The 15,432-nt window shown below is 34.2% G+C and overlaps 4 protein-coding genes across 4 annotated transcripts; 3 read left to right on the top strand and 1 right to left on the bottom strand.

Moving 5' to 3' along the window:
* Window positions 1-3,321: 3,321 nt before the first annotated feature.
* On the top strand, window positions 3,322-6,197 carry LOC108849952 (aspartate aminotransferase, chloroplastic). The gene is made up of 12 exons (XM_057008972.1): window positions 3,322-3,478; window positions 3,566-3,654; window positions 3,804-3,854; window positions 3,978-4,172; window positions 4,268-4,306; window positions 4,394-4,483; window positions 4,575-4,683; window positions 4,769-4,878; window positions 4,963-5,106; window positions 5,194-5,360; window positions 5,429-5,693; window positions 5,795-6,197. Exons 2-12 carry the CDS (start codon window positions 3,595-3,597, stop codon window positions 5,924-5,926), a joined length of 1,362 nt encoding a protein of 453 aa, XP_056864952.1. The 5' UTR covers window positions 3,322-3,478; window positions 3,566-3,594; the 3' UTR covers window positions 5,927-6,197.
* A 238-nt stretch (window positions 6,198-6,435) lies between these two features.
* On the bottom strand, window positions 6,436-7,351 carry LOC108851349 (60S ribosomal protein L39-1). The gene is made up of 3 exons (XM_018624766.2): window positions 7,197-7,351; window positions 6,938-7,041; window positions 6,436-6,646 (listed from the first exon to the last, which is right to left on the bottom strand). Exons 1-3 carry the CDS (start codon window positions 7,197-7,199, stop codon window positions 6,598-6,600), a joined length of 156 nt encoding a protein of 51 aa, XP_018480268.1. The 5' UTR covers window positions 7,200-7,351; the 3' UTR covers window positions 6,436-6,597.
* A 49-nt stretch (window positions 7,352-7,400) lies between these two features.
* On the top strand, window positions 7,401-8,800 carry LOC108849953 (uncharacterized protein At2g39795, mitochondrial; the record flags this gene model as incomplete). The annotated part of the gene is made up of 3 exons (XM_018623549.2): window positions 7,401-7,790; window positions 8,078-8,406; window positions 8,537-8,800. Coding segments are annotated over 3 exons (879 nt in total), but the record flags the coding sequence as incomplete, so codon positions are not given.
* A 3,912-nt stretch (window positions 8,801-12,712) lies between these two features.
* On the top strand, window positions 12,713-15,413 carry LOC108855858 (two-component response regulator ARR10). The gene is given in 7 exon segments (XM_018629773.2): window positions 12,713-13,073; window positions 13,439-13,591; window positions 13,678-14,040; window positions 14,113-14,189; window positions 14,270-15,019; window positions 15,094-15,126; window positions 15,128-15,413. Coding segments are annotated over 7 exon segments (1,770 nt in total). The 5' UTR covers window positions 12,713-12,946; the 3' UTR covers window positions 15,395-15,413.
* Window positions 15,414-15,432: the final 19 nt, after the last annotated feature.

Raw genomic sequence — 15,432 nt, 5'->3', positions numbered from 1 at the left:
CTGACGTCACCTAACGAAAATGATGGCGTCAGTAGAGCTGGAAAACGCAGCCGTTTAAAGAAATAAAATAAGAGCATCAATATTGGGAAGTCCTTAGCAAAGCCCTTAAGGGGAATAACGCGGGGACCGAGAAAAAAGAGAGTGAGAAAGCCCTTATTTAAGGGCGAGCCCTTACTCTCTACCGAACAAAAAAAAAAAAAAAAAAAAAAAAGCCCTTAGTTAAGGGAGAGAGAGGAGGACACCAATAATGATGGTCTAAGAATCCCCTTGGATGAGAGGCGTAAATAAATCTGGAAGCAAACCTTGGCGACGACCTTTGAGTAAACTTTACTCTTACTCTATCCATAAATAATATTATGTCCCAGTAACTAGTACTAAGAATTACTATAAAATTATTATGTAAACGATAACATGTCATAGTAATAATAAATTAGAGAATAAACTTTTGTATTAGATTAATAAGATGTTAGAAAAGAAAAAAACAACAGATTGTTAGAGATTCGTAAACATTAACAGATTGGTTGAAAACTATTAAAATGAACAATTAACATGCGATAACGATGCTACGGTTGATATGATCTTTTCTGAAATGTAACAGGTTCATATTTAAGTGCGATCGAACGTGTTGATTTGTGCACCAAACAGACGATATATAGAATATTGTGTGTATGACTAGTTAATAACGACATAATGCAAGTGATGCAATCGAAGACGTTGTATACGACATGCTGACATATATAAGCATATTCGACACCATGCACATATTTGAGGCAGCACACAATCATCAGAATCCTTGGTCTTAATGGTACGAACAGTACTGACACAAACCCTGAAGTTAACCAAATTCACGCATGTCTATGAACATTAACGTTTTAGACATATAATCTTCATTGTATATCATTGCATTTGTTTAAATTATACGATTTCAAAATCAATATGTACTTAACCTTGTGTTGCAAAAGTTATGATGTGGATTACGTACACCGTTTGTCCGTTTACTTCGTACTAGGTGATTATCCCGTGCTCATGCACGGATATAAATATTTATAAAATAAATGTAATATAATAGTTGATTGCTACATTATTTAATTTTAAATTTAATTTATAATTTTATGCATAAATTATATTAATAATATTGCATTACTTTAATTAGACATATGATTTTAGATATGTTATATCTAGTCGATTTAGTTATCATTTAGGTATATTGGACTGCATTTATTTCTCTGAATTCAACTATAATATTTTTTATTCTAAATATATTAAAAATTTGATTAATTTTCTTATTTTCATTTAGGATGGTTGTTATCTTCCTTAATTTTAATATAATCTATTATTTTAGATATAAGGTTGATTAGTTTATGTTACTTAATTATTTTATGTAATCATCTAATAAATTAGATAGATATATCAAAATATTTATATTACTTTGAAAATATATATTTTGTATTTCTTAAAATTATGTTTTAAAATAAATAATATATCTTATTCTAATATCAAAATTATCTTTCTGAAATTTTGTTTTTATAAAATCACATTATATACAAATATATATTTTTCATCTAAGAAACAATAGATATAAAGTAAGTATTTTATTACTTCAAAAGTATATTTTATGTTTTTTTTTTTAATAGAATATTAGTATCTTGTAAAATTTCCTTTTTTAATGAATCATATTATATATACATATATTTTTGTTTTTAAATTCGATTTTTAAAATTTATATTTTTTTCCCTTTTAATATATATGTTATATGGAAAATTTTAAAAAGGAAACTAAAAATAATAGTATTTAATGTAATATTTTTAATTCATTAAAAGTATCAATGTAATTAACTATCGTGAGAAATAACGTGAGCGCGATACATAGGAAACTGACTTCTAAATTATATTCATAGATAGATATATATATTTTTATTGTTTAAATTATGTTTTAAATAAATAATATTTCATTTTCTAATATCAAGATTATTTTTCTGAAATTTGTCACATTAGATACAAATATATATATTTTCATCTAAGAAACAATAGATATAAAATAAGTATTTATTACTTCAAAATTATAATTTATGTTATTTAAAAATATTTTTAAAATAGAATACTACTATCTTGTGAAATTTCCTTTTAATGAAATCCTATTATATATACATATATTTTCGTTTTTAAATTTGATTTTTAAAATTTATAAATTTTCCTTTTTAATATATATATTATATGGAAATTTTCAAAAAGGAAATTTAAAAAAATAATAGGTATTAAATGTAATATTTTTAATTTATTAAGGGTATCAATGTAATCAACCATCGTGAGAATTAACGTGAGCGCGACACATAGGAAACTGACTTCTCAACTAATATTATAGAGATTGTTTTGGTTTAGGGTCCACCATTAAAATTTAAAACAATATTAAACTACTAATTAGACTAGAGCATATCTGGTACATCTTAAGTTGGTCGGTCTATTAAAAATGAAATAGACATGTATGTATATCGACTATTCTCCACCAAAATTCAGATATTTTTAGATGGATATAGGAATTTATATAAAAGGTAATTAGAATATTTGCGTTGGGAATAGGTAAAAGACAACAACGTTTGAAATGAAAGAAGTGGTCGACCAAAATATTAACTTATATTTAAAGTATGCTTAATATTCAGCTTTAACGTGAAAGAGGCGCATGAAAATTATTAAGTGGATTTGGAACCGAGAGTGATTGGATCCCACGACGACCCTTACCAAGAATGTGCGTCTCTCATTTGAGTCAGCTGCTTTCTCTTGCGTGGAGTGGGTCCATATATCATCATTACGACAAGACATTAACACGTTCCTTGAAACTCACCCTTCATATTTTAACCTATTTACTCTATTGACCGGACCAATTCCCATAATGCACACACATGAAGATGTGGTTCGTGGTTTCTGAACGCTCTCTCCAACCTATGAACGTTCTTTATGGCGTTAATCTAATTGCCGGAAACATATGCATCACGTTTTGATTTTGGTTGGGTTTGCAGCTCAAAACATTTTAGAATGTATGTATAGCCCAAAGAATCATGATAATGGACAGAGATTGGTTGATGATGGGCCGCTTAGAAGCAAAATCATCTCCTTACTTACTCTGCTTTTATTATATCATCAATCAGCGATATGAGTATATAAAGGGTTTGATCTGATTACTTAAAGAACTATGGTGGGTGAAAATGTGAGAACAGAGGTTTCGCAGGGGTATCCACTTCTAATTATCGAATTTGTTATTACATCAGCTTTGAACTGTTACAAAGTCATCAACTACTATCCAGACAGAATCCAAACTCTTTTGTACTTTCTAGATTTTAAAAACCGTGGTGTGACTATTATACCCTCTCTCAAGACAAGCCTAGAATAATTAACTTCGTGCATATCATCTCGTGATCCACTGTTCTTTCTACACTAATCTCGATCCGATCGTTTCAATACCGCGCTGTTGTAACGAAGTTTAGGTGATTAATCATTTCTCTCATGATCTCTCTGAACTGCTTATCCGCGTACTATTAAGTTCACTGTCATTGACTTAGGATCTGTTGCAGCGTTTTTTTTTCTGATCCGTAGCGATTCAATGGCTTCTTCAATGATCTCTCTCGGTTCTACTTCTCTGTTACCGCGTGACATTAACAAGGTACTTTTTCTTAGTCGTCCTTTAAGAGATTAGACCAATGTAAGATTAGCAGACAAACTATTGGCTTAGCTCTTACCAGTAAGGCAGAATGATTCCATATCTGTTTATTCACAATACTTAACCTTTGTTTTCTGATTGTACTTGAACAGGATAAGCTAAAGCTTGGAACTTCAGGTTCGAACCCCTTCCCGAGAACAAAGGTACTTCGTTATCGCTCTGACTTGAAATAAACAATCTAAATGACATTTAAAGCGAAGTTTGATATAACTCTAGTTTGTAATATCTGCATTAGCATGTCTGATTAAAATGGCATTTGGTTTCAGTCGCTTAGTCGGGTGACCATGTCGGTTGCAGCGAAGCCTTCTCGTTTCGAGGGTATAACAATGGCACCACCAGACCCTATCCTCGGAGTCAGCGAAGCATTCAAAGCTGACACTAACGAGCTTAAGCTAAATCTCGGTGTTGGCGCGTATCGAACTGAGGAACTCCAGCCTTATGTGCTTAATGTCGTTCAAAAGGTTGGAAGTTTATTAGCCTTTCTCTCTTACTTCTGTTTTTGATGATTATCGGATAAGTGTTAGTTAAGCTCCGTAATTTTCTTTTTTTTTTTTAGGCCGAGAACTTGATGCTGGAGAGAGGAGATAATAAAGAGGTAACTTGAAAAATGTGTGTTATAAAAGCAATTAGTATCATATGCTAAAAAAAAACTTACTCAAGCTTGGATGAAAAAAAACTGCAGTATCTACCAATCGAAGGGTTGGCTGCATTCAACAAGGCCACTGCTGAGCTGCTTTTTGGAGCTGGTCATCCTGTTATTAAGGAACAAAAAGTATCTTCTCTTGATGTTCCTTTCCTCTCAGCTATGCTTTAGTAACCCATAGATCACTGTTTTTAAGCTAATTCTGGCTCTGGATCACCAGGTTGCAACCATTCAGGGTCTTTCGGGAACAGGTTCGCTGAGACTAGCAGCGGCTCTTATTGAGCGTTACTTCCCTGGAGCTAAAGTTCTCATATCAGCACCAACATGGGGTGCGTTGTAGTGATGACCATAAATACATAACACTTTCAGAAGTAACATGTTTAATCCACTGACAAACAAATACTACTACTTCAGGTAATCACAAGAACATCTTCAATGATGCCAAAGTTCCATGGTCTGAGTACCGTTACTATGATCCTAAAACTATTGGTTTGGACTTTGATGGGATGATACAAGATATTAAGGTTTGTTCTTCTTTATCTGATGATCATTTCTCATAAACTATCAAAGACTTATCCATCATGAATTTGATTCTTGAAACGGAACAGGAAGCGCCAGAAGGATCTTTCATTTTGCTACACGGATGTGCTCACAACCCAACTGGAATAGACCCAACACCAGAACAATGGGTGAAAATAGCTGATGTCATTCAGGAGAAGAACCATATCCCGTTTTTCGATGTTGCCTACCAGGTAGGCATCATCACATTCCCTACACTTATGAGTAGAGTTAACTTGTTTTTGATGCTACTACATTACATGCACACTTATATTTACCAGGGGTTTGCTAGTGGAAGCCTTGATGAAGATGCAGCATCCGTGAGGTTATTTGCTGAGCGTGGGATGGAGTTCTTTGTTGCTCAGTCGTATAGTAAAAACTTGGGTCTCTATGCTGAAAGAATAGGTGCTATCAATGTTGTCTGCTCATCAGCCGATGCTGCTACTAGGTAAAAAAAACACTTAGATCAAGATTCTTATTATTATTTACAGAAATTTTTCAAGAGTGATCTTTCAGGGTGAAGAGCCAGTTGAAGAGGATTGCTAGGCCTATGTACTCGAACCCACCGGTTCATGGGGCGAGGATCGTGGCGAATGTTGTGGGAGATGCAGCTATGTTTGGTGAGTGGAAAGCTGAGATGGAGATGATGGCGGGGAGGATAAAGACTGTGAGACAGGAGCTGTACGATAGCTTGGTTTCGAAAGACGAGAGTGGTAAGGACTGGTCTTTCATTCTGAAGCAGATTGGCATGTTCTCATTCACTGGCCTCAACAAAGCTCAGGTATGTGTTTATTGCTCAAAATGTCTTACTCTTTGGCGCTGTTGAGACTTGAGACAACGGTTTTTATGATTTTAGTGTTTCTTTTGTTTTGGAATGAGCAGAGTGATAACATGACGAACAAGTGGCATGTGTATATGACTAAAGATGGGAGGATATCGTTGGCTGGATTGTCTATGGCGAAATGCGAGTACCTTGCTGATGCCATCATTGACTCATACCATAACGTGAGCTGAGCTTTGGTCTTTCCTCCATAAGATGACAATAAGAACTTTAGTCATATTGCTACTTTAGTCATATTGCTTCTTCTTGAACTTATTGAAAGAGATGCTAAATGAATACGGTAGCAACGTCTAGACACATTTTGGTAAAAGGAACCCTTTGTTTGATTGTGTTACACAGGCGTTGATGCATTGGGAGACTCCCATCGTGTTATATACAGATGAAAACAATACTTGTTACTTAACTCTTGCTTCTTCACTAAAGGATACAATTGAATTTTCACAATTTTACAATGGGACTTGTTCAGAGAGGCAACTCTTTGTGTTTGGCGTGTTATCTTTCTGTTATTGACATCAATAAGATAAGCAGAGACTAATTCTACGCTTCTACAGAACAAATAACGAGTCTGACACAAGACCTTGAGTGATTTTACGCAAGTACTAAGTTACAACTGCGATAACTAGATCCTAAACCATGGTCTGAGTAGCCATAACATGGTATAGAATCAACCAAACAACAAAACTGCTAGGAAGTGCTTTTTATAGATAGAAATTTGGTAACAAACATAACGAGACAAAAGTCATACAGAGAAATGAAAATGTCACACCGTAAATCCATAAAAACTTGAGGAAATGGTAAAAACCAACAACAGAAAAGAAGACACTTCTGGGAGGAAGCTTTTCACTTAGAATCCGAGCTTGGTTCTACGCCAGTGCCTGCGCTTGGCATTGTACCTGAAAAAATCAACAAAAAAACTCATTAGAACAAAAAACAATGTCTGGTTTCAGAACTTATCCACTGTCTCTGCCATATATAAAAACACACATAGACAACTACATATCCTGTTTTTTTTCCGGACTAAAACAATGTCTCTTCACTACATCAACCCACTTAGACAACTGCAAATATCTTCCCTAAATCAATCCACACAGACAGCTAAATTTTCAGGTTTCTGAACTCATTGTCTATGTCCTAACTCACTAGAAAGATAGGAAGGAAAACAAAAACAAAAATTAGTGTGGAACCTGATGGTGTTGTCGGTACGGAGACGAATCCAGTGAGGAATAGGCCTGTTCTGCCTCTGCTTCTTGGCCAGCTTCTTCTTGATCATGAAAGACTTGTGCGACGGCTGTGTTTCGTTTCCATTTCATACAGAAGACAACATAACAAAAAAATCAATACTTTCGTTTGATTTTCTAACTAACTAATAGCAAAGCTCTTAAGTTCAATTTCAAACAGGAGAAACCAGTAATTGATAGAAAACAACCAGAGAGAGAGGCTTACCATCTTGACGTCGTGCGAATTGCAGCTCCGAAGCTAAACGAGTAGAACTACTGCAGAAGTGGCGACTAACGTTTCTTCTTTAACTTATAAGAGGAAACCCTAGTCAAGTGATAAATGGGCCTTTCTATTTCCAATAATTTAAAAGGCCCATACATAACTAGTAGATAGTTTCAAGGAAGCCCATTGGTTCTTTCTTGCATTTAAAATAAAAACCACAACCGGGTCCAGCTATTTCGATTCGGTTCAATTCCGGTTAAGCTCAATCGAAACTCCAACCACCACCTCCTCCTCCTCAAATCAGAAAACCACTCAAACAGAGCCCTAAAGTCGGCGACGGCGGCGACCATGAAAACCTCCATGGCTCTTCTCCTCCGCACTCTTTCGAAAGCTCGCATTTTTCATCCTCATTCTCCATCTCTTTCTCCGGCTCGATGCAATTCTCTGTTGCCAGCTCTCCAATCACGAGACATCGCTGCTTCGCGGCGATCCTACTCAGCGATGATCGCGTCGGCGAACTCTCCCTTCCGGTCCAACCTCCTCCGAATCATAAGAAACGAGATCGAGTATCAATCGGAATACGCTCCTCCGCATCAGGTATCATCCCATTTCGTTAATTTTCAATATCTAGAAATCAGGTTTTAGGGTTTATGATTTAGGGTTTAGGGTTGAATGCTAATCTTAGATTCCACTTGTGTTGGGTTGGGTGTAGAATGCTTTGTTGGTTTAGACAAATCTTGTTTGTTTCTAGTGAAGTAGATTTGATGAGGGAGAGACAAAGACAAGAGTTACGGTTCTGTTTTTTTTCAATATCAAAGCAAATGGGAAGAGATCGTGTTCTTGTCTGATTGTTGTTTCTGACTTAAAAAAAAAACTTAATGCAGCCAGCGACTGAGTTCAAGTCATTCTCTGTTGAGGATCGTCCCGGTGAGCAATGCATTGTGATGAAAGGGAAGTTTGGAGAAGAGGAAAGCATCAAAATGGAAGCGACTATGTTCGATGGGTTTATGACTGTTCCACGTACCGGTTTAGATGCTTCGGGCCGCGACGTCCGTCTTCACGTCAGCTTGCTTGTTGACATTTCCAAGGCTGATGGGAGTGAGGACATGGAGTTTCTTTGCTCCGTCTGGCCTAACCGTATCGAAATTCAAAACCTTTACATGCTTAAACGTGATGAAATCACTGGTCAGCCTTACATGGGACCAAAGTTCGGGTACAGATCTCTCTGTTTTCTTAAATCACTTAGGGTGTAGTCTTCTTATTCGTGAATTAGATTTACAGCGTTAGCTCTAGTTAAATGCAGTTACTGATACTTGTGATATTTTTTTTTTGTTTCTTTTCAGGAGTTTGAAGTATGATTTTCAGACAGCGGTTAAAGAGTTTTTGCGAGTGAGAGGGATAGACTCGGAGCTTTGCTTTTTCTTGCATGAGTATATGATGAATAAAGATAGGATTGAGCTCATTCAATGGTTGAGAAAGCTAAATTCATTCATCGCAAAGTAAATTTTCCATCGTTTGACATATCTTTTTGATGATTATGTTCTCAGTTTAATACAATGTTTGAAATGGAATAAATCATATACGATATAAAGTTGATCATAACAATATTACTAGGCATACAGTAAAGATCTGTACTTTGTGTTATAACAATGATGAGAGTGTTAATAGCTAAGTGGGATTACTCCTTGTTTTTTACCAACACGAGGACCTACAACTACGTCAACGACATGCTATCAGATACATTTTCCATCAATCGAAGTGAATAAAAGGTTAATGATGAAAATAATCCTATGCATCATGCCATCATCATCCATTGTTCATAGCTAGCTGTTTTATCTCTATTATTAAAAGAGAAGTACACTTAGGAAATGCCCATGAGTTTTCAATTTTAATTACACTTCCATACCACTGAACCTATTAATTAACATTCCTAAAAAAAATCTTGTCTTTTTAAATTATTAAATGCATGTTTTTTCACTCTGATTTTTCCTTAAAGATCGGCAACAACATCTTGACATAGAAGAAAGTTATTTATTTTATCTTTAATGACTTAATCAATGATAGAGATAAAGCACCTATACCAATAGATGATTATTAATTTTTTTTATTTAGCCAAAATAAACTTAATATCTAAACAGAATATATTTGCTGACAATAAGTTCTAACCTATAATCACTCTCAAATATTTAATATACCTATAAAACACAGAAACTTATCCTATAATTACGTTAACTTCTAAAATTTGGTGAATAATAAATTATCTTTACATTTATTCCATATCTAAGTAATAAATAAATTGTTGTTTTAAAATGTTATATTAACAATAATGTAATACATATAATTTACAAATACATATATATATATATATATATATATATATATATATATATTATCAGTAGTACAAAGAAAAATTTAGTGAAAACAAATATTTATACGGCCACGGGTCAAACTATATAAATAAACAACAACATCGCAAGATTATATTTTATTCATTTATATTTTTTAAAGAATGTTAAGATTTTGGAATTGGAAAAAATTATGACCAATCTCTATATTATTTTAATTAGAAAATTTAAAATTTATATCAAAATATTTTGTTAAACATTTAATCTTAATTTTTATTATAACTATAAAATTAATTTCCAATCTAAATTTATGTCTAAATATTACAAATATATCATTTAGTATAAATAAAAAATTAAAAACATAAAATAATACCCGCCCGGTCGGGCGGGTCAAGGTCTAGTAGTTACTTAATAATTGATTACTAAGTACATATTGCGTATGATTTACTAGAGTTGACGATGAATAGAAAAATCATTCGTAGTTTCCTTAAATATGTATGAGAACATAAATAAGTGAGAAGTAGTAGAGTAGGAAATGATTAGGAAGCAACCAAACAAGAAGCATATAAGTGTCTACTGAGGGTTGGCCCTTGTGGGAGACAAGATTAACTCAGCTTAGATTCATTCTGATTTTCCCCTCCATTTATTATTAGTTGTTTGCTTTCTTTTATCATTATAATCTTTCAGCATCTTCTTTTTCATTCTTAGTAAACATTACACCAAAGTGTCGCTGTAGTGACATCTTGTTTATCCTGTTTAAATTTGATTATTGTGTATAATATATACTCTGTTTCAAAATAATGCATGTTCTAAAGTTTTTATACATTTTAATAAAACTTATTAGCTATAAATACATATTCTTTTGTAAATTATATGTTTTCTATAACTTTAAACTAATAAAGATTCAATTAATAAAAATTTACAATTAATATTATTAGTTGATAAATATCCATTAAAATATAAAAGATGTATTTTTCAATCAGTTTTTTAAAAAAAACTATGTTTCTTTAGTGAAATGGATGGCTTTAAAGATTACAAGCCGTAGCCAATGAGAGTAGCTAATGACAAATGAATTCCAATAACTAAGTTGTAGAATCTTGACAGATTTGGTGCATAACATGGATCTTCTAGAAACATATTTTTTAATCCCTCTTTTGCCGCTTTAGAAGAAGAGAAAAAACGAGGGTAACTATTAATGATAATAACTTGTATTATAAAGTTGTCTTTTATTTTCCAATGCATTGCATCGGATATATGTTGATATTCTTTGAAACAATGAAATCTTGCATTTTCCTTCATTCTATAGTTATCAAGCCTTGTCACTCGTCAATAGCAGTTTTTGTCAGATTCTTTTTCTATAAAATAATCTCTGCTACTGTTAGTTTTGATTATAGGTAAAAAAATTTGAGTTGCTTGATAAACTAGAAAAGTTTTAAATTTTGTAGTTTTTTTGTTGGTATCCTTGGATTTTGTTACTATTGGAGAACAAAACGTTAAATAAATGTAGTACTAAATCATTTAACGTTGCATATACAGTATAGACAATGATTCATAATGTTTTGCTAATGTAAGCCAAAAGAAAATTTGTTTTCTGAGGTAGACTACTTTATAATATAATAGGAAACGAGAGGCACAGAAACGAACACGGTAGGTGACCAATCCAAGAAAGTATACAATATGATTGTTATGTATATACAGTATTAATACACGAAGTCTATTAAATAAATTAAAAAGTCTATTAAATCATTGGGATCTTATTTTGCATTCATGAAGCTTTTGTTCATAGACTGAGAATGTGGATGGGACCCAAATTTCAAGGACTTCTTAGTTTATATTCGAAGATATTTATAGTTATTCTCATACTCAACTTATAGTTTCTGTCTAATTTTTTTAATAATAACTTTATTAAGTCAATATGATACAAATGGCCGGTGATAGTATCGTGCTTAATCTAGCTATTACATTGACTTCAAGTCCTTTTAACGTTACACGGAATCTGCTAATCATCTTTCTAATCATATACAGTACGTACTTTCTTCTCCTTCTAAATATCATATAACTAGAGCGGAATATTTGCCCAAAAAAAAAACTAGAGCGGAATATTATCCAAGTATTATCATTTATTTTTTAATCCAAGTAACAATGTACTTTGTGTTTAAAATAAATATCATCGGCACTAGCCATTATTAGTTGTTTATTATGGATACGTATTTTTTCCTGAATCTTTCTGAAACTGCACGAAAGGGGAAAAAGCCATGAAGTACGCTCATGCGTGTCTCGCACTTCCCAACTTTCACCATGCTCTCCCAAAGCCTGTCACTTCTCCAGTTATTATTTTATTTCAACTTTTAAATTTAAATTACTATTGTTTGCAGTTAATTACTACTATGATAAATTCGTTTGCCATACGGTCGATTTTGACAGTCAATTAAATCGAAAGACATATAGATTTAGGAAAGTTTTCATTTAGGAAATAACTAAAAAAATATATTTCCTGCCTTCAGTACTCTGTACAATATCTCAAACATATCTCAAATCTTAATTACATGATATACAGAATCATTATACATAAACACTTTCCGATTTCTATCCTTTCTTTTCTTTATTTTCCTTCTTATAAAATTTCTTTCCTTGTTCTTTCTGGTAAAACTTTCCTTAGTAAATTAACATCATTATCCAACTAAGAACTCAACAACTTTAGTTAAACCGGAATATTCCGTTGACGATTCTGGTTTGAGACCCGCCTCATCCCTCCATTTTTCTATACATAATTCAAAAAAAAAAAAAGAAGGTGAGAACACTACAAAATAAGTATAAATCTGAGTCGACATCCTGATTATATTCTACAATTTAATCGACAAAGTATATAAACCGAACCGACTCTTGGTTAAAATTGAACCGACAAGTTCCTCCTAGACAGTCAAAGAAGCCAACCAACCCCAATGACAAAACTCCGCTCATTGCGGCGCGTGACTCTCACGCACAAATGATCGATCGTTTCACTGAATTTTAAAAACAGAATATCGTCCGAAAATGTCTTTTGTTTTTTAGTGGTAAGGAAAATATAAAAATAAAAAAAAATTATTATTTTTATATAGAAAGAAGAAAAATTCCTTAAATGAGTTTTGATTGGCCAGTCTTGAAGACTTATCACAGACGCAGAGTTTTTGAGTTAACCATATATAGCTTAGATTCTCTTTTGCTTTTCTTTCTTTCTCGTCAGATGAAAAACAAAAATTTTACTCTTTCATAAAACTTTTTTTCCCCTAAATCATTATCTCTTTCACAGACCCATTCACTGGATCTTTATATAATCTACCAATAATAATAATCATATTTGCTTCTAACGTGTTATTCCTGGTTCTACTTCAATTCCTAGTTCTTTTGTGTTGAAAATCTCTGAAGAAGATGACTGTGGAACAAGAGTTTGAAGCAGTGGACCAGTTTCCAGTAGGGATGAGAGTTCTTGCCGTTGACGATGACCAAACTTGTCTCCGTATTCTCGAGACTCTGCTTCATCGCTGTCAATACCATGGTCCCTTCTCCCTCTCAATCTCTCTCTTTTAATGTTTTCACACATAATTGGTTTTGAGGAATAAGAATTAAGATCTAGTTAGATTCATTATTTGAAGTTATATTAATTCTCTGCATATATGCTTTACTATAACAATTTGCACCAAATTTAAGCAAAAATAAATAAATAAATCCTAAGTTTCAGACTGTAAGCTCATTGGTCCTATCTTTACATCTTTTGAGTTGGTTGATTTTTTGAAAGAGTCTCTTGCTCTGTTCTTATAAACAGAGTTTTTTTTTTTAATTTTTTTTGGGGAAATTATTACAAGATTTGATTGTTCTGTCACAAACCTAATTACTTTGGGGGTAATTATTATATATGTGCAGTTACAACAACGGACAGTGCACAGACCGCACTGGAGCTGTTGAGGGAGAACAAGAACAAGTTTGATCTCGTTATTAGCGATGTGGACATGCCAGACATGGATGGTTTCAAGCTACTCGAGCTCGTTGGTCTCGAAATGGACTTACCTGTCATAAGTATATGAACAACTAATCCCACCCTGCCTTGTGTTTTAGTTTCTATATTGATCTTTGTGACGTGATGATGATTTGATTCTTTGCAGTGTTGTCTGCGCATAGCGATCCAAAGTATGTGATGAAAGGAGTCAAGCACGGTGCCTGCGACTACCTGCTTAAACCGGTGCGTATCGAGGAGCTCAAGAACATATGGCAACACGTTGTGAGGAAAAGCAAGTTCAAGAAGATGAAGAGCATTGTGACTAATGTTGAATCCACGGATAACACTGATCAGAACGGTGTGAAAGCGAACAGAAAGCGTAAAGATCAGTTTGAAGAGGTGGAAGAAGATGATGAAGAAAGAGGGAATGAAAACGATGATCCAACGGCTCAAAAGAAGCCGCGTGTTCTCTGGACGCGTGAGCTGCACAACAAGTTCTTGGCAGCTGTTGATCACTTGGGCGTTGAGAGTAATGTTTCTTTGATCTCTAAGCTTCTCTTGATAATAATCATTTTCTGATTGAAAGTTATAAATGATGCAGAAGCTCAACCAAAGAAGATTCTTGAACTGATGAACGTTGACAAGCTCACAAGAGAGAACGTGGCTAGCCACCTTCAGGTGAGAGAGGCTATGATTCTTTTTATTCTTTAATAAGGTTTCCACTTAACACATAACTACAATGTCTTATGGTTTTGCAGAAGTTTCGTTCCGCGTTGAAGAAAATAACAAATGAAGCTAATCAACAAGCTAACATGGCAGCTATAGACTCACACTTCATGCAGATGAGTTCTCTCAAAGGGCTTGGCGGCTTCCACCACCAACAAAGGCAGATACCTCTTGGATCCGGTCAGTTCCATGGTGGAGCTGCAGCAACCATGAGGCATTTTCCTCTTGGTCGCCTAAACTCCTTTGGAGGAGTGTTCCCACATGTCTCATCATCGCTTCCTCGTAACCACAGTGATGGAGGTTACATACTTCAAGGAATGCCGATTCCACCTTTAGATGATCTTCATATCAACAACAACAATAACAACAAGGCTTTTCCGAGCTTTAGTTCACAACAAACCTCTCTAATGGTTGCTCCCAATAATCAGCTGGTTCTCCAGCAGCCATCATATGCATCCTTAAACCCTGGGGGGTTCTCTCCTCACTTGGAGATCAACAAGCGTCTTGAAGATTGGTCAAACACTTTATTGTCAACCAACATCCCACAGAGTGATGTTCATTCAAAACCAGACGCCTTGGAATGGAACCACTTCTGCAACTCAGATGCTGCACAAGCAGGCTTTTCTGGTGCAAACAACTTAGGTCCAATGACCGATGCTCAACTGTTGAGAAGTAGCAGTCCAAGTGAAGGTTTATTTGTGGGACAACAGAAGCTAGAGAATGGTTCAATGCCTTCAGATGCTGGTTCCTTGGATGATATTGTCAACTCCATGATGCCAAAGGTATAATAAACCATTTGCTTTGCTAATTTTTGCACTAGTAGATTTAATGATTATTTACTTTTCAATGTAAACAGGAGCAGAGCCAAGCTGACTTCTTTGAAGGAGATTTGGGGTTTGGATGGCATAATAGCTCACTCAGAACTTGCATATGAGAATCTGTTTTTATGTTTTCTTTGTAACTTGGTCAACATGAGAAAGAGTGTTTTATTCAGACACAATCAATTATTATTACCTTTGGTTCTGTCTTTTTTTTTCTTGCTCTCTTGTAAAAAAAAACCTGTAAGCCCTCTTTGCAACTTATGTTTCAAGCATGATGGCATTCTCTTCGTGTTACCCATGAATCTGTTGGCTGTTAAAGAGTGGTCTAATCTATGAAGTAGAACCAAACTCATGCGTTGAAACTTGAAAGCACA

Source organism: Raphanus sativus, chromosome 4, assembly GCF_000801105.2.
Source record: "Raphanus sativus cultivar WK10039 chromosome 4, ASM80110v3, whole genome shotgun sequence".
Classification (NCBI taxonomy): domain Eukaryota; kingdom Viridiplantae; phylum Streptophyta; class Magnoliopsida; order Brassicales; family Brassicaceae; genus Raphanus; species Raphanus sativus.
Note: the sequence above shows the minus strand (reverse complement) of the source record. Positions and strands in the feature narration are given on the sequence as shown.

Coding starts and splice junctions, on each gene's coding strand:
- LOC108849952 (XM_057008972.1), top strand. CDS start 3,595: ATGGCTTCTTCAATGATCTCTCTCGGTTCTACTTCTCTGTTACCGCGT. Junction 4,307..4,393: donor AGAGAGGAGATAATAAAGAG/GTAACTTGAAAA, acceptor AAAAAACTGCAG/TATCTACCAATCGAAGGGTT. Junction 5,361..5,428: donor TCAGCCGATGCTGCTACTAG/GTAAAAAAAACA, acceptor GTGATCTTTCAG/GGTGAAGAGCCAGTTGAAGA.
- LOC108851349 (XM_018624766.2), bottom strand. Junction 6,647..6,937: donor CGTACCGACAACACCATCAG/GTTCCACACTAA, acceptor TGATTTTTTCAG/GTACAATGCCAAGCGCAGGC.